Genomic DNA, 25841 nt, shown 5'->3' on the forward strand with positions numbered 1-25841 from the left:
TTACCAATAGCTGGAGTACTCCTGCACTGGTGATTTGCATTTGTATACGGGACAATCGGCCACTTGTCTACATTACGTTGTTATAGGCAAGAAGCAATAGTCTCTCTCTCCACCTACGTACTTACATTACAAAAGGAGTGTCAATGACCGTAGTCTGCTACGCATACCTGTGGGTTTGAGAGGTGGTACTTTTGTGCTATGGAAACCAGAGATATTTTGGGCAGTGGTGTCATGGAGGCCACACGGAGTAGGACGGCGTGTGGCCAGTCATTTTTTCACACACAAGGTACGGCGCAAGGTACAGTGCACACCGTGACGCGCGTGCACGCACGTGCACTCTAGAACGTGCCCCCCCCCGCCCCCGTAGATTCACGAGCCAAGTACCCAAATGGCTACTTTGCATAACAGGTTTACAAGTGAGTGTGAAAATGTTTCCTCAGATTCCTCACACCTCGCATCTATAGGCTACACGCCACGGTAAGCAACACAGCGTGTTGGCTTCAGTAGGGCTGCTGTCAGTATCCTGTCTGCACGCAGCAATGCCTCAGCCACCGTCGAAGAAGAGGAAGATACTCGTTCAAAGCAAACTTTTAGTTTCAGCTCTATAATTCATGGCATTCCTTTAATGTGTATTAGTTTAAAAAGACTAAAACTAAGCTAAAAAACATTTCCTATACAAACATGTTGCCTAATTTAAGGTAACATAAAATGCGCGCAGTGTGCGCGTACCGTGCGCGCGTGCATGTGACATCAATAAAGTACCGTCCTGCCAGTAAAAAAATCACCATGACACCGCTGATTTTGGGAGCTGGTTCATGCAAGGCTTTGCAAGGCCAAAAGGTGCGGTACTGGACTGCCAGTCGAAACGGGGCTTTGAGATACAAATGGACAAATGACTAGTACTGCAACAGCACTAATTGCCCCCAAACAAAAAAAGAATCATCACAAATGAGATTAATTTGCAGTTTTGCACAAAGTAGATTAACCACTTGAACCCCAGCATCCATAAAAAAGCAGATCTACAAGCTCAAAATGTGGCGTGTTTTGAGCTTGTAGATCTGTTACTTTAGCTATTTTTGAATTTGAATCCTTAAAAGAAAAAAACTGTTTTGTGGGGCGCTGTTGTATAACGAAGTAGGGCATTAAATTATGAAAAAAAAAAAAAGTTTAAATATGGTGTTACAAGGTTAAACAAAAATAAACTAAAAGACTGGCTGGCCTGTAGTAACAGTAAGCAGGTAGTGTTTTTTTTTCTTGATAAAAAGTCATGCAGTGGTCTTAATTCTAAGGAAGGAAATATAAAGTGTCAAAACAATTTTCAAGACCTTTTCCAGAGCTCAAGCGAGGCCAGGCACACCAGAGCTAGCCTCGGAAACCCAGCCATTTTTTTTGTTACAAAAGAAAAAAGTCTGGGGGAACGATGCAGGAACGATGGTCTTTGAAGCTTGTTATCTCCTAACCATTCAGAGTGCAGAGGGGCGTCGCTCTAAACTTGGTGACGTCAGCCTGCTCCGTGCACAGACCGGGGGGGGGGGGGGGGGGAGGGGGGAGGGGGGGGAGGCGGGGACATAGATTGGTGAAGCAATCGGAGGACGCGCCTGCTCCGGGCGCCTGGGTTTGGATCCGCCCTTCGAGACCATGGATTGCTCTCGTTCTCTCAGTCTACACCAGAGCTTTGCTACTGGAAAATAAAATACATAACTTTCAGGATTCATTTCTAAAGGCATCTGGGATGGACAGCTTGCAGAAGAAACTGGTGCATACAGAAATAGGAAAAGAAAAAAAGGCAGCAAAAACATGGCTTTTAAAGGCTTTTAAAGGCCACGTGGCCCACATATAGCCTTTACATAGTAGAGCTCCTGGGTAAATTTGACATCATATTAAACGAAAACATAATGCAAGCTCATTATCTCTCCACTGATAGTCAGAATAAATGTACGGTGCCCGTGCATTAGAAGCCATTCTTTAACCCATTAAGACCGGGAACGCATCTGTGTCATTTTAGATTTATTTGGCTATTCAAAAAATAGCAGATCTACAAGCTCATAGCGTGGCACCGAGTGCCGCGCTATGAGCTTGTAGATCTGCTATTTTGGTAAAAAATCGCGAACATTTGTGCAAATCTCTGAATATACTGTACCTTTTTAAAGCAAACATTTGTAACTCAAATCTTTGCTTCTGGGGGATACTGCAATTGTCTTCTAAATCCTAACAGTTTTTTGAAAAACGTATGTTTCTATATCAGTGGTTTTCAAGGACCCATAAAATTGTATTTGGCCGCGGACCGCCATCTCTAAATGTTTTGTTCCAGGGACCGCCCCCAGAAGCAAAGATTTGCGTTAAAAATGTTCAAAAAAATAGCAGATCTACAAGCTTGTGAATCTGCTATTTTTGAATAGCCCAAAGAAATCTTAAAATGACACACAGATGCGTTCCTGGTCTTAATGGGTTAAGCAGAGGAACTCTAGATACTACTCTATATAAGTGATGCTAGAACGCCTGACATATCTCATAAGGAGCAGAATGTCATCAAGACATGCTAGTATAAAGAAGATACAATTCAAGGGCAGTTCCTGAAATTCGAGAACTTTGGGGGGAAAAAAAGACAGGAGAAGAAGTAGCTGAGATGTTGCCGAGCACACTGAAAGACCATAACATTGATACTATTACTAACTGCATCGTGCTGTGGCCAGGGGTACGATAATGGCTCTAATATGGCAGGCATGCATATCAGAAGTCAGAACTACATCCACTCGCAACTCTCTCTCTCTCCCTGTGCGTCACACACACACCATAAGCCTGAAGGGGGTTCATGCAGCCCAGTCGTTCCCTGATCGACATAGGCTCGTGTTGTGGTTTGTATAACCGGTTATACAGACTATTCAGGATTGAAAACACATTATTTCCAGTCATTCGCTGCCATTTTGCTTCTCGCATTCTGGGTCAATACAAAGTGTTAAGGTGTATCGAGTCGAGGACAGATCAATCATCCTCTCCTCCAGTCCTCTGCTATTTCCATTGATGTAGGCCAGGGGTGCCCAAAAGGTAGATTGTGATCTATCAGTAGATCACAAAAGGCTGTGCAGGTAGACCACATGACATGCCCCTAAAAAATACCAATTAAAATATAAAAAAATATTTATAAATAAAAATCACAAAACTTCTCTTTTTGTTAACTGCCACTTGAATTAGGTGAATTGATTGATTGATCTCACCGCAAAGCGGGCCGCAGTGGGCTACAGTTCCAAACATATTTGGAACTATCTCATAGAACGAGTATTTCCACATTCCACATTCCGTTCTTACAATGGGAGTCAGTCAACGCTAGTGTCGTCACTCTCATGTTAGATCACGCTGCTGTGGACAAGTCAGAAACCTCTGGGGGCCACTGAGCCACTGCCGCCCCAGATTTAACAGGGCATATAAGTGTATTCTAAACGACAGAAAAGGACTTAAAACTCATGATGTCTGTTAAACTGTGTCCTTACCAGTGGTGGAAAGTAACTAAGTACATGTACTCAAGTACTGTACTTAAGTACAATGTTGAGATACTTTTACTTTACTGGAGTAATTCCAATTTTCAATACTTTAACTTCTACTCCACTACATCTCAAGAGGCAATTATTGTACTTTTACTCCACTACAATTATTTGAAAACTTACTTTGCAGATATAAATTATTCCATTATAACAACATACATTAACCACTTTAGCCCAATTTTATATTCACAATACAAGGTCTACTAAACTGGGAGACTCATTAAGCACTAAGCTTGTTTAAGATGAGATCCCCATGCACACAAATCATTATGACATATAAGAGACAGACAGATATACACACTACTACAGGGGTCTTGACTCTTCAACAGGGGGTCCGGGACCCCTAGGGAGTCCTCAGAGCTATTATAGGGGGTCCGCCAAATCTTTGTGTGATAGGATTTTTTTTTTTTTTTACATTAACCACTTGAACCCTACAATTTCTTTTCTGAGGGGAACATTACCCGAAAATAGCAGATCTACAAGCTCTCAACGCCTTGCGCTGCGAGGCGTTGAGAGCTTGTAGATCGGCTATTTTTGGCAAAGAGGCTATAGGTGTAGAGGGAAAAAAGAGCAGACTAAGTAAAAAAAAACTTTCATCTGAAACACAATTTTATACAATATAGAGTAGGGGGGTCCCTGCTTCATCTCTCTCTCAGCTAGGGGGTCCTTGGCCTGAAAACTGAAAAGACCCCTGCACTACTATACAGAACGTCATACAATCAGCTTACAGGTTACTGGTATGAAAAATAAGAAATATGTACAAGAGAGAGGAAAAAAAGGAAAAGTTCAGGGAGGGGGGGGAGGTTAGGTTAAGACTTTGACAGGGGCCAATTACTGTTGACATGTGATCAATTACAAACCTGCCAAGTCAGAAGTGACTCCATGTCTGTGTGTCTCATCTATTTGCTGTTGGTATTGTACTATAGTCCTGACAAACACAGCTAATATGTCCTCTGCGACGGCGCTCAGTCGTTCATTGACGAACAGCCTCAACGTCTCTATGTCACACATTGTTACTTTAGTCACAATAATAAACTAATAAACAACGTGTCAGCCGTAAACTGTCTGTTCTCTCCCGCCGACAGCTGTGTCAGTTAGATAGTTTTCTATTTTGATTCCAGCTTGGAACGTTACTATGAAGAACACCTTCCGGGTCGCCCAACCGATTTTCCATGTGGTGGTTTCTCATGCTTACTGCCACCTGCTGGGTGGAGGTCTGTACAGCTCCATTTGATGTCGTTTTTTGTTGAACCCTGCCCTGGCACATAAACATAGACATTCATTTGATGAATGTTAATAATTATGATGTATGATAATAATTATAATTCCTTTATTTTTTTGTCCTTTGAGTAGGCTATGATACACCTCGCCAGTTTTAATAGCATAGAGGATATGCGCATGCTTAAAGTGAATGGCACATCGAGTGGCAAAGCGAGTGGCAAAGCAACATGCAAAGTGAGTTTAACATTGTTTAATGTTGTGTAATGCAATCAGATATGACTTTTCTGTTTGGATGCATGGGCTGTCAAGGCCAGAAAGTATATTTTTGACACTCAGTAGGCATTCCTGCATAACTTCCGGGTTTGATGATGATGTCACACGCATATCCTCTATAGTCAGTGTAGGCCAACTGCCAGTTGCCCAGTTCAGTTTTTGTCCAATTAATATACTGTGTTATTTTAGACCAAAATCCCCAAAACACCCGAATGCATCATTATCAGTCAACTCACACGCTGGCCGTGGTGCTGAAATAGGTGCTGGGATAGTTTCAGCACCTTGGACAGCGACTGGACAGAAGTTTCCATGTTTGTTTGTTTGTTTGTTTGTTTGTTTGTTTGTTTGTTTGTTTGTTTGTTTGTTTGTTTGTTTGTTTTGTTAGCCTCATAGCATAATTGCCTACGTCATATTTTAAAGGTTTTCAGGAAAGAAGAAATGAAAAATCACTATCTGGCTTAGGCAATCATGAGGAAAAAAAACTCATTTTGCCTAAGTCATATTTATGTGCCTTTATTTAGCCTATATCTCCTAACACTGCTGATTCATCCTGCCTTATTGCTTATGTTCTCAGCCTATCAGAAGCCTATCAAAAGTTACAAGTCAAAAAGTTGACTTAAAATCACTTTCTGCCTAAGACATTTTGGAATGTAACAAGCATTCTGATAGGCTGAGCCCTAGGCCAGGGGTCTTCAACGTTTTCAGGCCAAGGTCCCCCTATCTGAGAGAGAGATGAAGCAGGGACCCCCTCTATATTGTATAAAATTGTGTTTCAGATAAACTTTCGCTGCTCTTTTTTCCCTCTACACCTATAACTCTTTGCCAAAAATAGCCGATCTACAAGTGAGCTTGTAGATCTGCTATTTTTGGCTAAAGTTCTCCTCAGAAAAGGGATACTAGGCTTCAAGTGGTTAATGTAAAACAAAATAATCATATCACACAAAGATTTGGGGGACCCCCTGTAGTAACTCTGAGGACCCCCTGTTGAAGAAGCAGCAGTGATAGGAGAGTAAAGCTATAGGCAGAAATGTCAATTTGGCCAAAGAATGCTATCACGACTAAACCAAGAACCTAGCAAACAATATGCTATCAAAATAATAAATAATAATCTGTACATTGAAATGATAGGATACCGGGTAAAAAACGAACCTGTTACTGAATAAACACTACACTATTTAAAACTAAAAACCTTACTTTTCAACAAGGCGTTTGCCTAGATGGACTTATTGATGCCTTGTGCGTTCTGAATTTTATTCATTTCGTTGTTTTTATTATTATTATTTTTTTAAATATATTGTTTATTTTTTAAATTATATTATTTCTAATATTATTTTCTCGACTTTTATGCAATGTAGCACTTTCAGATTTGTGTCAAATATAAAGTGCGTTACAAATTAAATTTAATGTATTTGTATTATTATTATTGGAACCTATTTAACACTTTTTTTTTTAAACAAATTAGCAGTGGTTAAGTGGGGTTCACGGTTCCTTGAGGGGCTCCAGTCCTTACAGGTCTGTAACTCAGAGAGAGAGTGTACTAGCCATTGATACATGACGGTCGTCTGTCACTGTCATGACCATCATGGATGAACTTCAACCTGGTGTTTGCACTTTTTCTATTTACAATCCGTACATCTATACATAAACGTTCAAATTTCAAATATAAGAACTTTCCTCGTGGCCACGGATGTTGAAATTATGTACGGGTTCTCAAAAGTACCCGTATCTTCCTTATTGTTCAATAAAAAGTATTTAAATCCGATCAGCAGCCATTTTCTTATAGAGTTGTGTCATGTATCAGAGTGCAATACACCTCCCAACCAATAGGGTTGCGTAGTTAAAAGCATGCGGAGGAAAAATGACCACCAATCGGATTAAAATGCTTTTTATTGAACAATACGGTAGACACGGGTACTTCTGAGAGAACGTACACAATTTTTACATCCGTGGCCATGGCACAAGTTTTTTATATTTCAAATTTGAATTTGAACGTTTGTGTAGATGTATGCGCCGTAAATAAAGAAAGTGCAAACACCAGGTTGAAGTTCATCCATGATGCCATGATGTGACAGTCATGTTTCAGGGCGTACAAAAGAGTGTACAAATGGAACCAAATGGACTCGTTACGGGTCCATTTGGTTCCATTTGTACTGTACAAATTGTACACTCTCAGAGTTATGGGGGGCCTTTGAAATTAAAACGTTTGAGAACCACCTAAACAGGTACAGTGTGGGTAGAAGAAGCGAAGACATTGTTTTAATTCATTTGACTCCAGTAGGTGGCAGTATCAAACCCCAAGAAGGACATGCGCGAGCCAGCCGCGTCGTCCGTCAACCCGGAACCGGAAGCTGCTCGCGCCGTTTTCCTGTTGTTTATTACGTCGCAGCAGCTCGAGACGACAGAGAGCAGGGCGGGCGGATAAGTTTTTAATCGGATAAAAAAGTCCTTTCGTTGCGCCATCCGAACATAGAGCCCAACAATTTGGGTGTTTTGTTGACGTTAGCGTCATATTCTTATTGTTTCGTTGACGCGCGCGGAGGACATGTGAGCGTATTCTGAGCGTCAGGAGTTCAACTTCTACCCGTCTGTCTGTGTGTGTGTCTGGCCGTGCCGTGCCGCGCTTCTTCTTCTTCTGGAGGACAAAACAACCCGCGAGGAGCCAACCCCGACCACCTAAAATCCGGGTCTATAATAAACGGGGGTCTAAAAAACACCTGAACCGGGTCTTAAACGACCCAAACTGGGTCTTAAACCCACCTAAAACTGGGTCTAAACCCGGGTTTTAGGTCTAGGTTTAAGACCTAAACCTGGTCTTACCCCACCTTAACCGGTTCTAAACCCACCTTAACCTGGTCTTAAAACCACCTAAACCCTGGTCTTAAAACCACCTACACAGGGTCTAAACCCACCTAAACCCGGGTCTAAAACCACCCTAACCCGGGTTTAAAAGCACCTAAATCCGGGTCTAAACCCGGGTCTAAAACCACTCTAACCCTCTCTAAAAGCACCTGAGCCAGGCCCAGGAAGCCTCCACCATGTCCGGGGAGGACTTCCAGTCGCGCTATGCCACCGTGATGGACAGCATGCTGCGGGGCGCCGTGGCGGAGACCACCCGGCTGTTCCAGACCATGGTGGACGAGCTGAAGAAGGAGATCAACGCCATCAAGCAGGAGAACGAGGAGCTGCGCTCCAAGTGCATGGACCTGGAGGAGACCCCGACCACCACCACGTCCACCTCCACCTCCACGACCACCGAGCCGTCTGGAGGTGAAGACCCGCCGCCGTGTGGAGGAGGAGGAACATCTGGAGAACCTCCTGGACCTTCTGAAGCAGGAGGACCAGTGGACAGGCGAGACACTGCTATTCAATGTGGTGAGTTATCGTTTAACAAACGAGACTTGTTTATCCCATTGAGACCTGAAGCCGATTCTACATGTCTCCTAAATCTCAACGGTATTCTGAAAAACGTATGTTTCTATATCAGTGGTGCTCAGTCCTTTTCATGTCAAGGACCCCCACAATTATGTGTATTTGGCCGAGGACCCCCATCAAAATATTGTGTTCCAGGGACCCCCAGAGCAAAGATTTGAGTTAAAACATGTTCCCTTTAAAATATAATATATATTCTAAGATTTGCACACATTTTCACGATTTTTCAAAAATAGCAGATCTAGCTTGTATATCTGATATTTTTGAATAGCCCAAAGTGTAAAATAATGCTTTTTAGCTCAAATCTAAAAATGATACAGTTCCAGGTCTTAATGGGTTTAGAGAGAGGCGTGAAAATCGCTTGTTTTCTGAGCTATAATTCAATTTGATTACTTAATAAAACATATCAGTCAAAAAAACAACATTTCTGATCACATTTTTTAATGTCACAAATTGATCTGAGAAAATTCAAATTGGTGTTTTATTTCCTGTTGGCTGTTGCACAACCTCATTTAAGCTAAATGTATGGTCTATTCATGCTACTGTGTTTACTGACGTACAAACAACATAGGATGTATTTTATGCTTACATTTATTATCTGTAGATATCACAATTAACCTAGGCCTACACATGCTTAGAATTAATTGTTAATAATTGGGCACATATAAATTAAATCCCACAAAATGTAACATGTTACATGTGAAGCTAAAATGAGGAGCAACTAAAGGTTTCTCTTCTCCAGAAGCCATTGGCTGGAAGACAGTCAATGATGTTAACTGAAGCCAGTGGTTCTCAACCTTTTCAGGCTGCGACCCCCCCAAAATAGTCATATTTGAACTGGGGACCCCCCCCCCCCCCCTAAAATAATCATATTTGAACTGGGGACCCCCCAACATAATCATATTTGAACTGGGGACCCCCCACCCTGACAAGCACTTGGAATTGTAGGAGTTGAGGCATTACATTTAGTTTGACTCTGTTATAGCCGATTACGAGATGTTGTGAGCTTGTAGATCAGCCGTGGACCCCCATCTCAGAAGCAAAGATTTGAGTTAATGTTTGCTTTAAAAGAATATATATATATTCAAAGATTTGCACACATTTTCACGATTTTTCAAAAATAGCAGATCTACAAGCTTGTAGAGTGCCGTGCTATGAGCTTGTAGATCTGCTATTTTTGAATAGCCAAAGTGTAAAATAACGCTTCTTAGCTCAAATGAAAAAGTGACACAGATGCGTTTCCAGGTCTTAATGGGTTAAGACTAGTTTGGACACAATCCTGTATCTGGTTTGACACGTATTTTGACCCGAGGGTCAAAGTTTCTCACCCAAGCAAGCAGGAAGGACGGTACTATTTGCTCAGTGGTAACATAGTGCAAGCTGTGAGTTAGTCTGTGGGGTTTTATAAAGATTGAACCCATGCATAACAATAGCTTGTAACTAATAACTACTAGGCCTGTCACAATTATTACATAATCATCTAATCGCAATTATTTGAGATAATCGATTTCTGCAAAATCGTTTGCATGTTGAAAGATTTTCACACATTTTCAAATGTTAAAAGAGCAGATTTACCAGCCTAGCGAGCGTGTAGATTCTGATTTATATTTTTTTACACGTATTAAAAGTATTAAATATGTCAATAATTTCTTTGTATATTTCAGTTATTTGTCATATCTGCCCCCAATGTTCAATGCCAAACACACAATTCCCCAGTTCAAATATGATTATTTTGGGGGGGTCCCCGGTTCAACTATGACTGTTTTGGGGGGGGTCACAGCCTGAAAAGGTTGAGAACCACTGGCTTAACCTAGACACAGGATATAAATGTCTCAGTAGAAGAAGAGCAAGGAGACCAAATACAACTACCCCCGCTTGTAAGTTATATTTTATTAACATACAGATTGGACAAAATAACATTTTATTTTCTAAATAAACTTGCATAATACAGCTTTAAACACTTTTCTCTTCCAAAACATTTCAAACAATAGCTGATCTACAAGGCACAAAGCTCACTGCGCATCGCAATGTTGCTGGTTGTAGATCAGCAATTACTGCTACGTTTGTGCTACACTCTTGTACACTTAATTAGGGCCTTGATCTAAGAAAAAAACATATATATATATAAAGTTAACTGGCTTCAGATATCGTCACTGTCGGGCAGAAACCTCTTATCTCCCAGTGCCCCTCCCCCCCTATATCTGAAGCTGAAATGAGGAGCAACTAAAGGTTTCTCTTCTCCAGGAGCCATTGGCTGGAAGACTTTTTCATTTGAGTAAGAAAAAAAAGCATTATTTTACACTTTGGCTATTCAAAAATAGCAGATATACAAGCTCATAGCGCGGCACCGAGTGCCGCGCTACGAGCTTGTATATCTGCTATTTTTGAAAAAACGTGAAAATGTGTGCAAATCTTTGAATTTATATTTTCTTTTAAAGCGAACATTAACTCAATTCTTTGCTTCTGGGGGGTCCCTGGAACAAAATATTTTGAGATGGGGGTCCGCGGCCAAATTCATATCATTTTGGGGGTCCTTCACGTGAAAAAGTTTGAGCACCACTGACATAGTAACATAAGTTTTTTCCAAAAAACTGTTAGGATTTAGAAGACATTTTGTAGAATCGGCCTCAGGTCTTAATGGGTTAACTGAAACCAGTGGTTCTCAACCTTTTCAGGCCGTGACCCCCAAGTAGTCATATTTGAACTGGGGACCCCCCCCAAAATAATCATATTTGCACTAGGGACCCCCCCCCCCACCCTGACAAGCACTTGGAATTGTAGGATTTGAGGCATTACATTACATTACATTATTTAGTTTGACTCGGTTCCACAGATACATATTGTGAAAATAGACGATTGAGAGTTGTTGTGAGCTTGTAGATCAGCTATTTTTTTGTTTTGTTGCTGCGTTCTTATATTATTTGACAATTTGGCCAATGTTTGAACAGTTTTTATAGTATAGTTTGTTGATTACTTTTGATTCAGTAATAGCCTTTTTTCTTTTCTTTTCATTTTTTTTCTTTTTTTTTGTAGGTTGTAAAACTTGATCTGGGGACCCATAAGGTTGAGAACCACTGAATTAAAGGATGGTTGCGTTTTATATAAGCTTAAATCATATCACACAACACATGCACTCGTGTTACTTTCACCAACAAAATAGTGTGGTAATGAAAAATATTAATGTAATTACTATTCTATACGATTCCAAACTGTTCTATAAAAAGGTGGAAGTACTGCCAGTTTAGGGGTATGCAATGCATTAGTTTCACATTGTTTACAGGTTCTTCTATTGCTATAAAGCAGAGGTCTTCAACAGGGGGTCCGGGACCCCTAGGGGGTCCTCAGAGCTACTATAGGGGGTCCGCCTTAGTGTGAGAGGATTTTTTCTTTTTTTTACATTAACCACTTGAACCCTAGCATCCCTATTCTGAGGGGAACATTAGCCGAAAATAGCAGATCTACGAGCTCACAACGCCTCGCAGCGCGAGGCGTTGTGAGCTTGTAGATCGGCTATTTTTGGCAAAGAGGTATAGGTGTAGAGGGAAAAAAGAGGGAAAAAAAGTTTAATCTGAAACACAATTCAATACAATATAGAGGGGGTCTCTTCTTCATCTCTCTCTCAGCTAGGGGGTCCTTGGGCTGAAAACGTTGAAGACCCCTGCTATAAAGCATATATTAAAAAAAAAAAAAACCCTGTGTGAAGGTAGCGGCGCCTTTGATACATTTTGTCATCGATATGTGTTTATAATGTGTTTATAGCCATGTGTCACGTGAAGCTTGACCAATCACTTTGTTGACGGGTCTGACCAATCAGAACGTTGACGGCGAACACGGACAAAGTCAGGTATAGAGCAGGATCGCGTCTTGAACAGGAATATTTGTTATAAATGCAATAACAACACTGATTCCTGTTGAGTTTGTGTCTCATGGCGTGTGAAAAGCAATGGAAAAGTGTTTCTGTACACATTTGTGATGGAAGCTGTTCGTTGGTAAACCTGCTCCGTTTAGAGTTCTTCCGATACCGGTTGTACCAGTATCGGAAAAGCTGTCGATACTGCCTAAAATACTGGGATCGCTATCGGCGAGTATGTCAGTCTATGCCATTCTCACACCACATCATTTATCACACGATGAGCTTCCTTCCTTCCTGTTTGCTTGGGTGAGAAACCTTGATGACCCTCGGGTCAAAATACCAGTGTCAAACCAGAAACAGGATTGTGTCCAAACTAGTCTAACCTAGACACAGGATATACATGTCTCAGTAGAAGAATATGGAGACCAAATTCAACTACCCACTGATTGTATAAGTTATATTTTATTAACCTATTGAGCCCTGAGGTTACGATTCTACTATATGTCTTCTAAATCCTGTTTAAAAAAGAAAAGAAAACGTATGTTGCTATATTAGTGGTTCTCAAACTTTTCCATGTCAAGGACCCCCAAAATGATATGTATTTGGCCGCGGAACACCATCTCAAAATATTTTGTTCCAGGGACCCCCCCAGAAGCAAAGATTTGAGTTACAAATATTTGCTTTAAAGAATAAATATTCAAAGATATTATTTTTCAAAAATGGCAGATCTACAAGTGCCGCGCTACGAGCTTGTAGATCTGCTATTTTTGAATAGCCAAAGTGTAAAATAATGCTTTTTAGCTCAAATCTAAAAGATGACACAGATGCGTCTGTAGCTCACTACTGGGAATGTAACGATTCACTCAATTCGAATCACGATACGATCACGTAGGCCACTCACTATGCATTGCAATGTTGCTTGTTGTAGATCAGCTATTTTTCCCACGTTTGTGCAACACTCTTGTACATTAAATTAGGGTCTTGATCTAAAAAAGAAATTAAAAAAAAACATAAAGTTACTGAAGCCAGTTGGGGAGGAGAGCCTGTTATCTACATTCCTGTGACAGGCTGGAGCCTGTCTCCGCCCCGTTCCCATGGCAACCTCTATCCTCCCTCACTGCATTTGGCATGTCAGGATATCGTTCTTGCAGAGACTATTAGTGACTATATTAGTTAAGAAGAAAGCGGGTACTTTCTGTATAAAGAAGGATCAACATTTCTGTGTGTACAACATTTCTTTGTCAACTCACTGAGCTGCACAAACGGCAGAGAGTATCGTGCACTTGGTTTTAATACATTCTTTTCTGTTTTATTCTTGTCACTTGTCTCTCCAAAGTTCTCTTCAAAGTTTGCTCACCAGGGAGCGATACAAAATTTGCACCACAAAGCATATTTAGCCGTTACTGTATCTGTTGAAAGAAAGAAAGACTAAATACATGTCTATGCTTTTCCAATCTGGAAACCCATCGTCAAATAAAAAGGAAAAAAAGAGCCCTCTGCTGTTTTTCACATATTCATTTGGCTCTGGGAGGAGCTGTACGGAGGACCCGTGCTCAGGGAAACCGGGGTTTTGGTCTGCCTTCAGCCTTCCACTTCCGGTGGTGCGGTTATGTTTTCATTCCCACTAACAATATTTCTCCACGGAACACTAACACCATTTCTCCCAAAGAACTTGGATCGTTTTGGTTATAAGCCCACTTGTTCCTATGATGAAAGTGCAAGTTAAAATGATAAAAACGTTTCGTGGTTTTGTCGGATCCGAGGACGCTATCGTTAAATGAGTTTCGGTTTGTTTCCAGTGGGGAACGAGTCGCACACACGTAAATCCCTCCCACTACATTTGATTGGGTAAAGCGCGGCCTGCTTCCTGATCTGATGGCACGCCCACTTGTAGCCAATGTGCACGGGTTCTCAACACGGCTCCCGACAGATTCAAGCGCAGCGATGGATCTGTTCTTGAGAGATTAATGCTTTTCAAGCACAGACTTAAAGTTAATGGTGAAGGATATGTTTTTTAATTTTTTTTAGTTGTCAACCCCAGTTTCACCTTCCCACGGCCCCGATTGGGATCCCGGCCCTTTATTTGTCAACCTATGATCTTGACCAAATACTCTCATCGATATTGTGATGACAACATAGATGTTCCTTGTATAGCAGATCAATAAGCTCACAACGTACGTATTGAGCTTATTGGTGTCATTTTTTGCTATTTTTGAAAAACCTATTATAAACCAATTTTTTTAAGTATAAAATGTGGTGAAGGAAAAGACAACATTTATGTCATATCACAATATCTCATATCACAGATTAGGGCTGGGCAATATATAAACATTTTGAACTCCAGACATCTACTTGTAACAGAGTTACTTCTACATTGCAGCATTGATATTTTTTTATTTTTAAGTAAAACATGTGATTTCTTTTCCCACCACTGTTATTGCCTCATGTCTTGTTTCTTGTTTTTGTGTTATGTTGTAGACCTGGTTCGCGTGGGTTCGTGTCAGCATTACAACCCCCTCAAGTTGAAAGATGTAAAGCAGGCCGTGGAGGTGAAGAAACAGCCCAAGACCCATGGAGATGGACAACCTCTATCGGTATGGAGCGCAAATGTTTTCCTGCTCTGTCCAAAACAAATCTTTATTTTAACTTTAAATTGTATTTTTCCTGTTAGGGCTGTCACGATTATTACATTTTACTTGACGTCGCTCAAATAATTGCGATTAACGATCAACAATTGATTTAATTGTGCTTTTGTCATTGAATTTTGGAACGTTATGAATACAAAAAAAACGTTTTGGCCTTCTTTAGACTTTGTAAACAAAAGGTGCACAGGGCTGATATGACAAATAACTTGCATCATTTAATAACTTCATAAAAATTGCCGATCTTCAAGCTCAAAACACCCCACGATGTGGCACGTTTCGAACTTGTAGATCTGCTATTTCCACTATTTTTGAAAATGTTTGAAAATATATGAACATTTTTCAACATGGAAATGATTATGGCGATCATGCAAAAAATCATTGCGTAATTTGTACTATTAGTAATTCTTACCCGTGGGATGTGATTGTGACACGTGTCTCTGTATATCTTGTTGAACCAGGAGGATGATAATCCAACTGCAGTGTACCACCTACGACTCCTCAGAGAAAAAGAAGGTACAATTGCCTTTTCCAAACAAAGACCAAATTGATTTAAGATTTTTTTTGATTCAAAACATTTAAAAATGGCATTAATAGATCCTGTTAAGTTGTTTGGTTGGAGAAAAATGTTATTACCCTTGTCTTACCAGTTATCTCTTTTGTTAAACAGGTCAACGCAAGCCCTTTGTTAAACGCATTACCATTGAACTTCCCAAACACCAATCATCTTCAAACCGAGAACTGGCAGCCTTTCAACAAGATCAACATCAGAATGTAGCGGTCTCGGATTCACCCCATCTCTTTTGTGAAAGAGGGACCCAGAGCCAGGCCTCTCAACTGGTCATCATACCTCTTCCATTGAAGGCCAAGATGGAACAGCAGTCTCATGTTATACAGCAGATACCAGTGACCACGGCAGCCTCTGAAACAGCAGCAGAGACCTCAACACTGGATCAAGATGGTTCATTTATAGTCCCTCAGAAACCACGAGGGCGTAGAAAAAAGAACTTGTCAGAGGTTAGTCCTCAGCCTGTCTTGTTACCTAGCCGAAGAAGTGGGAGGACACCAAAGAAAGTGAAACCCTGGAATTCTCCTGAACGTCCAGTTGACAATAAGGCTCCGTCTCGATCCACTTGTGTTACTGTAGACCAGGAAACTGACAAGTCCCCTTCAGCCAGAGCGGATGAAATCACTCCAGTGAAATCATCTAGAAGAGGACGAAAACCAAAGGAACCAAGACCCTCTGCAATCAAACGGAAAGTGGAATCAATATGTGAATACCTAACCACTGATGAACCCACAGCTGAGGAGGAGGCATGCATCCCTCTAGCAGACGTTGAAGAGATTGAGGAATGTTCTCTACTTATTCCAGCATCATCTCCTGGAAGAGAACATACATCAATAAAACCGAGTCCTTCCAAATCCAAGCAGCTACCAGTGAAACCGGATGAGGTGACTCCATCTTCACTTAATGAAAACCCCTCAGTCACGGAGACAGTGGAGACCCCTTCAACAGAGTCCGCAAAAGTACGATCATCAGCTCCACCAAGAGAACGCCATATCTCATATCCAACTCTTCAAGAGGCAATGCTACTAGTTGAAGCAAATGCACATTTTGTCCACGAGGCAACAATGGGAAACAAACTTGGTATGCAGACCACATCAGCACTGCCTGAAACGCAACATTTTCCACTGCCGTTTACCTCTCCAAATCAAGATGCTAATGTTCCTCCCAAAACTACTGCACCCACGGTAACACTGCCAACTGTGGCAAGTGTCAGGTCGACACTGAAACAGCCTATTCCTCCTCCGATAATAACTTGCGCAAAGTTGCCTATTGCGACCCCCAAGACAATAATTGTCGTGCCAAGACCAATATCCTCATTTTGTCCCCAGACAATATCAACACTTTCACCAACCGACATGTCAACTGTCATCGCAACTGTTGTATCTTCACTGAAGAATAGTTTACCCCAAGCTACAGCTGGTGAAACAATATCACCACCTTCTGTCGCCGCTGTTGAAACGATATCACCACCTTCTGTTGCCGCTGTTGAAACGATATCACCACCTTCTGTTGCCGCTGTTGAAACGATATCACCACCTTCTGTTGCCGCTGTTGAAACGATATCACCACCTTCTGTTGCCGCTGTTGAAACGATATCACCACCTACTGTTGCCGCTGTTGAAACGATATCACCACCGTCTGTTGCCGCTGTTCCTGTAAAAACGGCGGTTGCTACATCCAGCCAATTGCTGTCCATTGCCCCTCCACAAACTGCTGCTACTTCAAGGGCAACTACCAACTCATCAATGCAGTTCATCGATCCACGCTTCCCAAGAGTAGTCGTAGTACCACTGCAGCTTTCAGTTTTGAAATTAAGGCAACACAACTCAGCAGGTTACACTGAAAGTGCAACAGCATCTACACAAAAGTCAACAGTCAATAAAGCAGCAACAACAACTAAAACCGATACTTCCACTGTCAATTCAGCAACAGCAACTAAAACGGTCAGATCAGCAGTCAATTCAGCAGCAACCAGTCAAACGGATACGAAAACAGCCAATTCAGCAACATCAACTAAAACGGATAGTTCATCAGTCAATGCAGCAACAACAACTAAAAAGGATCCGTCAACAGTCAGTTCAGCAGCAACGAAAGTGTCAGTAGTGAATTCGGCAGCAGCATCAACGAAAGCGGATACGTTTGCAGTGAACTCAGCAGCAACGTCAACTGAAAATGATACACCAGCAGTCAATTCAGCAACAACTAAAGCGGTGGCATCAGCAGTCAATTCAGCAACAACTAAAACCGATGTGTCAACCGTCAGTTTAGCAACAACTAAAACGGTGACGTCACCAGTCAATTCAGCAGCAACTAAAACCGATATGTCAACAGTCAATTCAGCAACGATAACTAAAACGGTGACGTCAGCAAGAAAATTTACTAAAACTGTTATGTCGGCAGTTGGCTCCGCAACATCAGCAACCAAAACAGATACGTCAGCAGTCAATTCAGCAACATTAGCAACTAAAACCGATATGTCAACAGTCAATTCAGCAACAACAACTAAAACGGTGACGTCGGCTGTCAATTCAGCAGCAACTAAAACCAATATGTCAACAGTCAATTCAGCAACAACAACTAAAACGGTGATATCAGCAGTCAATTCAGCAGCAACTAAAACTGATGTGTCAACAGTCAATTCAGCAACAACTAAAACGGTGATATCAGCAGTCAATTCAGCAGCAACTAAAACTGATGTGTCAGCTGTCAATTCAGCAGCAACACCAACAAAAGTGAAACCCTTGAATTCTCCTGAACGTCCAGTTGACAATAAGGCTCCGTCTCGATCCACTTGTGTTACTGTAGACCAGGAAACTGACAAGTCCCCTTCAGCCAGAGCGGATGAAATCGCTCCAGTGAAATCATCTAGAAGAGGACGAAAACCAAAGGAACCAAGACCCTCTGCAATCAAACGGAAAGTGGAATCCATAAGTGAATACCTAACCACTGATGAACCCACAGCTGAGGAGGAGGCATGCATCCCTCTAGCAACGAAAACCGATAAATCAGAGGTGAATTCAGCAGCAACATCGACGAAAACAGCAGTCAATTCAGCATCAGTTAAAACGGATACGTCAAAAGTCAATTCAGCAACAACTTTGACTAAAAAGGATACGTCTACTGTCAATTCAGCAACTACTTTGACTAAAATGGATACGTCTACTGTCAATTCAGCAACAACTTTGACTAAAATGGATTTGCCAAAAGTCAATTCGACAACGACTTTGACTAAAAAGGATATGTCAACTGTCAATTCAGCAACAACTTTGACTAAAAAGGATACGTCAACAGTCAATTCCGCAGCAACGAAAGCATCAGCAGTGAATTCGGCAGCAGTATCAACTAAAACAAATGCTTCAAGAGTCAATTCAGCAGCAACGAATTCGGCAGCAGCATCAACAAAAACGGATAGGTCAGCAGTGAACTCGGCAGCAACATCAACGGAAACTGTTATGTCAGCAGTCAATTCAGCAACAACTAAAACGGATACACCAACAGTCAATTCAGCAACAACTTTGACTAATAAGAATACGTCAACAGTCAATTCAGCAGCAACGAAAGCGCCAGCTGTGAATTTGGCAGCAGCATCAACAAAAACAGATACATCAGCAGTGAACTCGGCAGCAACATCAACGGAAACTCAAACCAATACTGCAGGTTGTAAAATGACCATTGCATCCACCAAAGCATGCTCTAGTTTGAAAAACTCAACTTCATCCACTCATGTACAAACCTTAGTATCACCAAGTGTATCACCTGTTGTCCAACGCAACCGGTATCCGGTGGTCAGATTGACTAGGTTGTCGTTGACTGCATTGCAAAAAGAAATGTCCCTGGTTTTGAAGACTTCACCTCTAATCACTGCAGGGGCAGGGGCCTCTGCTCCACCAAAAGTGCCAAACATTGTCCAAGAGATACCAGGAGCAGCAGCAGGAAAATCATCTCAGGTGTCGCCTGCATCTCAGCAAGACGTTGACACAATTTCTCTGACATCAGCTCAACCAACCGAAGCTCAGTCCAGGGTGGATTTTGTACCACCAATGGAGACAGCTGCTGTCCACGAGAAACCAACGGAAGAAGCAATCAAATCAGCTCAGCCAACTTCAGATTCACTTGATGATTATGAAGATGATGATTCATTTGAACCCTGCTCCGGTTGGGAAGATTCTCCAGATAGCCCATGCATACAAACATGTGTGCTACCAGAGGTAACAACATCTGTTGTCAGCGATAAGTCATCAGCCATCAAATTGATTAAACAGCCAGTGGCATCTACGGAAGAAAATGACCTGGTTTCTAAGACGTTACCTCCATCCACCAAAACAAGCTCCTCCAAGAACAACACATCTGACCCTCATCTGCAGATGACCAAAACCCAATTCCTGTCACAGATGGCAATGTTACCTGTAGAACAGGTAATAATGAGTGTTTAATATTAAAGGTAGGGTAAGTGATATTTTTGGGTTAAAACAAAAAGTATTTTGTTAAAAGGTTAAATCACTATATTCTGATAATCTTTGCTATAGAGTGTTTGTTCAGTAACAGGAGTCTCCCCGTCTCTCCAGCTCTTTAATAAACAGAAAATACATTTTCCAGTAGGTGTCAAAATCTCAGCCAATCAGGAGAAAGTACACATTTTTAAGCTTAATTCTTATAGTGTTCCAGTTCCAATTTTGCCTGCTCATTTCTTAGTGTCATCACTTCCAATTTCACTTGTTTAATCTGTATCCTGATTGAGTTCTCTATCCTGATTGGATAAAATTGGAAATGAAACTGAAACTGAAACGAAAATGCATTTTCTGTTTTATAAAGAGCTGGAGAGACAAGGAGACTCCTTTTACTGAACAAACACTCTATAGCAATGAGTACTATCAGAATATAGAGCTATTTAACACTTATTTTAACCAAAGAAAATCACTTACCCTACCTTTAATTGTAGTCGTTAACAAACTTTTTCAGCTCAAGACCCAAAAGAGAGACCCAAACTTATAACAAAAATAGTGAAAATAGCTCACTTGTAGATCTGCCATTCTCACTATTTTTGAAAAAATACATACTCTAAAAATATAGTTTTGGGCTATTTTCACTATATTCTTTTTAAGAATTCTGAAAACAAGACTTGTTTACATTTTTTCTTTTGCAATTTAAAATACAAAGAATGTTGTTTTGTTGCAGACTCAAGCTTTTCTTTTGCCCAACTGATGTTTATTTATTTTATTTCTTTGTCATTTCAGGCTTGCTCCAATGATGACATGGATACACCAGCTGTGAAAGACAAAAATCCCCTCGTAAAAAGACTCCGTAGTCATCGCCATCAACTGAAATCTCATCAATCTCATCAGCCCAGTCATACGGAACCAAATTCTGCTATACTACCAGAACCTGAACCCACACCTGTCCCAGCTAAGAAGGCTAGATTAGTTGGAGAGGATGAGACTCCTACCAAGACCTCTGCTGAACCCTCTCCTAGCACTTGCCCAACCGTGACCTCCTGTGAATCCATTCTGGTTAGTCCTGAAAGATGTGAATCATCTAAAGAAGTTTTGACCCCGCAAAAGGCTACTGTTACACCATCTTCTTTCAGTCCTACAAGGTCTAGCTTAAGTAAAATTGTGGCTGGCCTCAAGAAGATTACTAGTGACCCTGCCCATTTCAGGCCCAAGACTCTAGGGTCCACTAAAGATGGCTGTGAAAAGAGTTTAAATGAAACCAGTCCAGCAATTGCTAAGAGGCAGAGATTAATTGAAGATACTGTGAGCGCTAAAAAGTGTAGGACAACTGTTAATATAGCCAGTGAGGAAGGGTTGCCCAAAGCAGCTGATACTCCTAAATTGTCCAAGATGAAAAAAGCCAAGACTTTGGATCAATCAGCCAGTGAGGAAAGGTTGCCCAAAGCAGCGGATAATCCTGAATTGTCCAAGGTGAAAACCGCCAGTGAGGAAATGTTTCCCACAACAGCTGATACTCCTAAATTGTCCAAGATGAAAACAGCCAGTGAGGAAAGGTTGCCCAAAGCAGCTGATACTCCTAAATTGTCCAAGATGAAAACAGCCAGTGAGGAAAGGTTGCCCAAAGTAGCTGATACTCCTAAATTGTCCAAGATGAAAACAGCCAGTGAGGAAAGGTTGCCCAAAGCAGCTGATACTCCTAAATTGTCCAAGATTAAAACAGCCAGTGAGGAAAGGTTGCCCAAAGCAGCTGATACTCCTAAATTGTCCAAGATTAAAACAGCCAGTGAGGAAAGGTTGCCCAAAGTAGCTGATACTCCTAAATTGTCTAAGATTAAAACAGCCAGTGAGGAAAGGTTGCCCAACGTAGCTGATACTCCTAAATTGTCTAAGATTAAAACAGCCAGTGAGGAAAGGTTGCCCAAAGTAGCTGATACTCCTAAATTGTCCAAGATTAAAACAGCCAGTGAGGAAAGGCTGCCCAAAGCAGCTGATACTCCTAAATTGTCCAAGATGAAAAAAGCTAAGACTTTGGATCAAACAGCCAGAGAGCAAAGGCTGCCCCAAAAAGCTGATACTCCTAAATTGCCCAAGATGAAAAAAGCTAAGACTTTGGATCAAACAGCCAGTGAGCCAAGGCTTACAAAGGCAAACTTAAGCTTCTTCGTCAGAAAAGAAGCTAAAGTTGTCTTGACCAAATCTAGAATGGAAGCCAGTGGATCACCAGTGACCAAGAATAGAAGTTCATCAATAGATCCTGCAAAAACTGAGCCCCAAGTGTGGACCCCAACAACTCCAAAACTCTACAGAAGCACCGGCCTAAGTTTGACTACACCACTATCACCTTCTCCTCCGCGAAATCTTTTTTCACCTTCTCCCCCACCATTCCATTTATCACCTTCTCCCCCACCATTCCATTTATCACCTTCTCCCCCACCATTTCATTTATCACCGACTCCCCCACCAATTAAGTTTTCACTCTCTACCTCACCAATTATGCCGAACTTTCTATCATCCACCTTCAGTGGCCCCTCTTCCCCTTTTCAATTCAAAGAATTCAAATTCCCTCGTCCCAGCAGCAGTGTCCGATCCAGCATCAGCGGCAAAGCCATCAAAAAAGAACCCGTGTTCAGAGCGCCACCAATCATTTCACCCTTGCAGCCGTTATCATTCCTCGGTAGGCGCCTGCTCAAGAACCAGTGCGGGCAGTGTGGCCGCATGTTCCCCAGCTCTGCTGCCTTGGAGAGCCATGTCGGCCTGCACAAAGACCTTCCACCTTTCACCTGCGTGCACTGTGGGAAGGTCTTTCACGATAACAGGGCCCTCAACCGGCATCACAAGCAACATCGTGATGGAAAGGTCCACAAATGTGAGCAGTGTGGTAAGGGATTTGTCTACAAGTTCACCCTCAAAAAGCACATCGAGATGGTGCACGGCAGAATAAAGCCCTTTATCTGCCAAATCTGCCATAAAGGCTTCTCCACGAAAGAAGAGGTCAATTCTCACGTCAGAGTACACACTGGGGAGACACCATACCACTGCCACCTTTGTGTGAAGCAATTCAAGAGGAAAATGGACCTAAATAAGCACCTGAGGTGGCACAATGGGGAGAAGAGATACTGGTGTCCTTACTGTGAGAAGGGCTTTCTGGACTCTAACAATTTAAAATATCACAAGTACACGCACACAGGAGAGAAGCCCAGAGCCTGTCCCCGCTGCCCGAAGAAATTCACGCAAACTGGTCACCTCAAGAAACACTTGAGAACTGTACACAAACACGAAGAGAACGCTCAGTGAATGGCACCATGTTCCACATGTAGGGAATCATAGGGAATCAGCATCATTTATCAAGGATAAATGCAAGTCGACAATTCAAATTAACAGACAAGAGACAGTCTTTGTCGAGCAGTCTGTGTTTTTTTTTTTTCTTCCTCAGGCCTGATGGCTTCGGGCAGGGGTTTAACTTTCTTGGCTCCTCCAGTCTTTGTTGTGTCAAAGTGTCCCTGAGCAAGAACACTTAACTCCTAACTGCACCCCAGTGTGCACACCTGAGCAGCACACTGTTGGCTCAAATACAGAAAAGAAATGTACCATGTGGTATCGCTTTTTTTTATGTTCTGGTTTTCTTTTTTTCCTGGAACATGTTTTTTTTAATGCTTCTATGATGCTGACACGAGAGTGAAATTATTAGACTATTATAGAGCTCTAACATATAGACCTTTAACATGAGTTGCTTTACTAACATTATTTTTAGTTAGCACCCTTGGTCGGCACTTGGGATGGGACGATAATCGTTACTATCGTTTATCGTGATAAAAAGAAACATCACAATAATCGCATCGGAGATTGTAATTCATCGTGAAACTGCCCTCTGTCATACACTAGGATGAATTGGCTTTTGTTGAGCTGCAAATTCAGTACCACTTAAACCCTCTATACTTGATACAACAAACACGTAAAGAGTGTACTTGGTACACTCTTATTTCACTACACAAATCGATGCGCCAAAAATAGCAGATCTACAAGCTCACAACACGTTGCAACGCGTTGTGCGTTTGTAGATCGGCTATTTTTGCCGAACGTTCCCCTAAGAATGGGGATGCTGGGCGTTCTGGTGGTTAACAAAAGTGCCATTTTAAGTTTTAAGCATATTTTGCTTTAATTATTATAGTTAATGATCACGATAATATCGTTAATCGCAACTATTTTTGCTTAACCCATTAAGACCTGGAACGCATCTGTGTCACTTTAGATTTCTTTGGCTATTCAAAAATAGCAGATATACAAGCTCATAGCGCGGCACCGAGTGCCGCGCTACGAGCTTGTAGATCTGCTATTTTTTTTAAATTGTGAAAAAATAGTTAGGATTTTGATTTTTTTTAAAGAATCGCCTCATGTCTTGATGGGTTAAATAATTGTGACTTGTAATTTTCGTATCGTCCCATCACTAGTTGACTGCTCTCTCTGTAATGTATTTAATGGCCCTCAGATGAATGTTGAAGCAAAATGTTGTTGATTGTACTACAACTGAAAAGAACAATTGTTAGTTGTGTATTGTGTGATATTTAATTATTTCTCAATATGTTATCTCTGAAGATATATCATTTTCAATCTTTTTTATTTGTAGTTTAAAAGTAGATAAGGAATGCTTCTTGCATTTTATCAAAAAACAAAACAAAAAAAACATTGCCTACAAACACGGTTTACACTGACTGAGTAGTGCTATGCTAATCATTTGTTTGTTCATTTCTGATATTGACATATTGTTCAATGGCTTCCTGTTCAGTTTATGCTCATACAATGTGTATATATATGAGTGATTCATATTCTTATATTTTCTTTGTCTATAAAGGGAGTGCTGTGCTCTGTTTTTATTTGACAGTTCAACCATGCTTTCAGTCAGAACCCAGAGAAGACACTGTGACAATATTTTGTTTTCATTGTGTGATAGTATTGTCATAGAAATACTTTATACAAAACAAATTGTAAATATCCTTCTGACATTGTAAGTGTTTCAGTTTTATGACCAGTGCTAACACAGTTAAGTTCCCACTGATTTCCCCCATAGTATCCACCAGTTGTTGCCAAAACCGATAGCAAAGCCTGTGTATTTTGAAAGAAGGGAAGAAAAAAATAAAACGATAAAAGGTGAATGCTTGAACTTCATTTTTTCATTTGTTTGACATCGACAAGACTGTAAAAAACAAAGATCTTGCCATAATCTGTCATATCTAGTCACACATTCTTATTGATCTCGTTTTGAGAAAAACAATAGTAAGCAATAGGTGTGTATAACTTAGATGTTTTACGTTGTTTAACCCATTAAGACCGGGAAAGCATCATTTGTGTCATTTTAAGATTTCTTTGGCTATAGCAGATCCATATACAATGAGCTTGTAGATGTGCTATTTTTGAAAAAAAAATTGTGCAAATCTTTTGTTCCAGGGACCCCCAGAAGCAAAGATTTGAGTTACAAATGTCCGCTTAAAACTAAGAACTCCAAATATTTGTACACATTTTCATGATTTAAAAAAAATAGCAGATCTACAAGCTCATAGCACGGCACTGGGTGCCGTGCTATGAGCTTGTATATCTGCTTTTTTTTTTTAATAGCCAAAGAAATCTAAAATGACAGATGCGTTCCCGGTCTTAATGGGTTGACAGTGTTAGAAACCACACATTGCAGATGTGTTTAGCTGTGGACACTCAGAGATGCAGTTAGTGATTTTATTTAGTTAAAATAAGTTAATAAGTTGCCATAGAGTTGGTTCAGTCTCTCCAGCTCTTAAATAAAATAAAAAAAGCATTTTCAGGTAAGGATACCTATGTTATCCAATCAGGACAGAGAGAGGATAAACAAGTGCAATT

At 41.1% G+C, this 25841-nt stretch overlaps 2 protein-coding genes across 5 annotated transcripts in view; one reads left to right on the top strand and one right to left on the bottom strand.

The window, feature by feature from the left end:
• LOC311036498 (uncharacterized protein) overlaps window positions 1-4653 on the bottom strand; it is a 30713-nt gene extending 26060 nt beyond the window's left edge. For both annotated transcript variants that reach the window (XM_084045214.1, XM_084045213.1), the window contains exon 1: window positions 4400-4653. In XM_084045214.1, the coding sequence (XP_083901340.1) occupies window positions 4400-4550 (151 nt within the window). In that variant the 5' untranslated portion in view covers window positions 4551-4653. The remainder of the gene's footprint in view (window positions 1-4399) is intronic.
• A 2772-nt stretch (window positions 4654-7425) lies between these two features.
• On the top strand, window positions 7426-23270 carry LOC311035820 (uncharacterized protein; the record flags this gene model as incomplete). Of its 3 annotated transcripts, XM_084044277.1 has the most annotated exons (6): window positions 7426-8405; window positions 14794-14909; window positions 15419-15473; window positions 15628-17499; window positions 18514-19940; window positions 20760-23270. In XM_084044277.1, exons 1-6 carry the CDS (start codon window positions 8069-8071, stop codon window positions 23268-23270), a joined length of 6318 nt encoding a protein of 2105 aa, XP_083900403.1. In that variant the 5' UTR covers window positions 7426-8068. The 3 variants fall into 3 exon arrangements, with proteins under 3 accessions (XP_083900403.1, XP_083900401.1, XP_083900402.1); XM_084044275.1 differs by having other exon boundaries at window positions 15628-19940; XM_084044276.1 differs by having other exon boundaries at window positions 15422-15473; window positions 15628-19940.
• Window positions 23271-25841: the final 2571 nt, after the last annotated feature.

This window comes from Gymnoscopelus microlampas (genome assembly GCF_963454915.1).
Source record: "Gymnoscopelus microlampas genome assembly, chromosome: 20".
NCBI classification, from domain to species: Eukaryota; Metazoa; Chordata; class Actinopteri; order Myctophiformes; family Myctophidae; genus Gymnoscopelus; species Gymnoscopelus microlampas.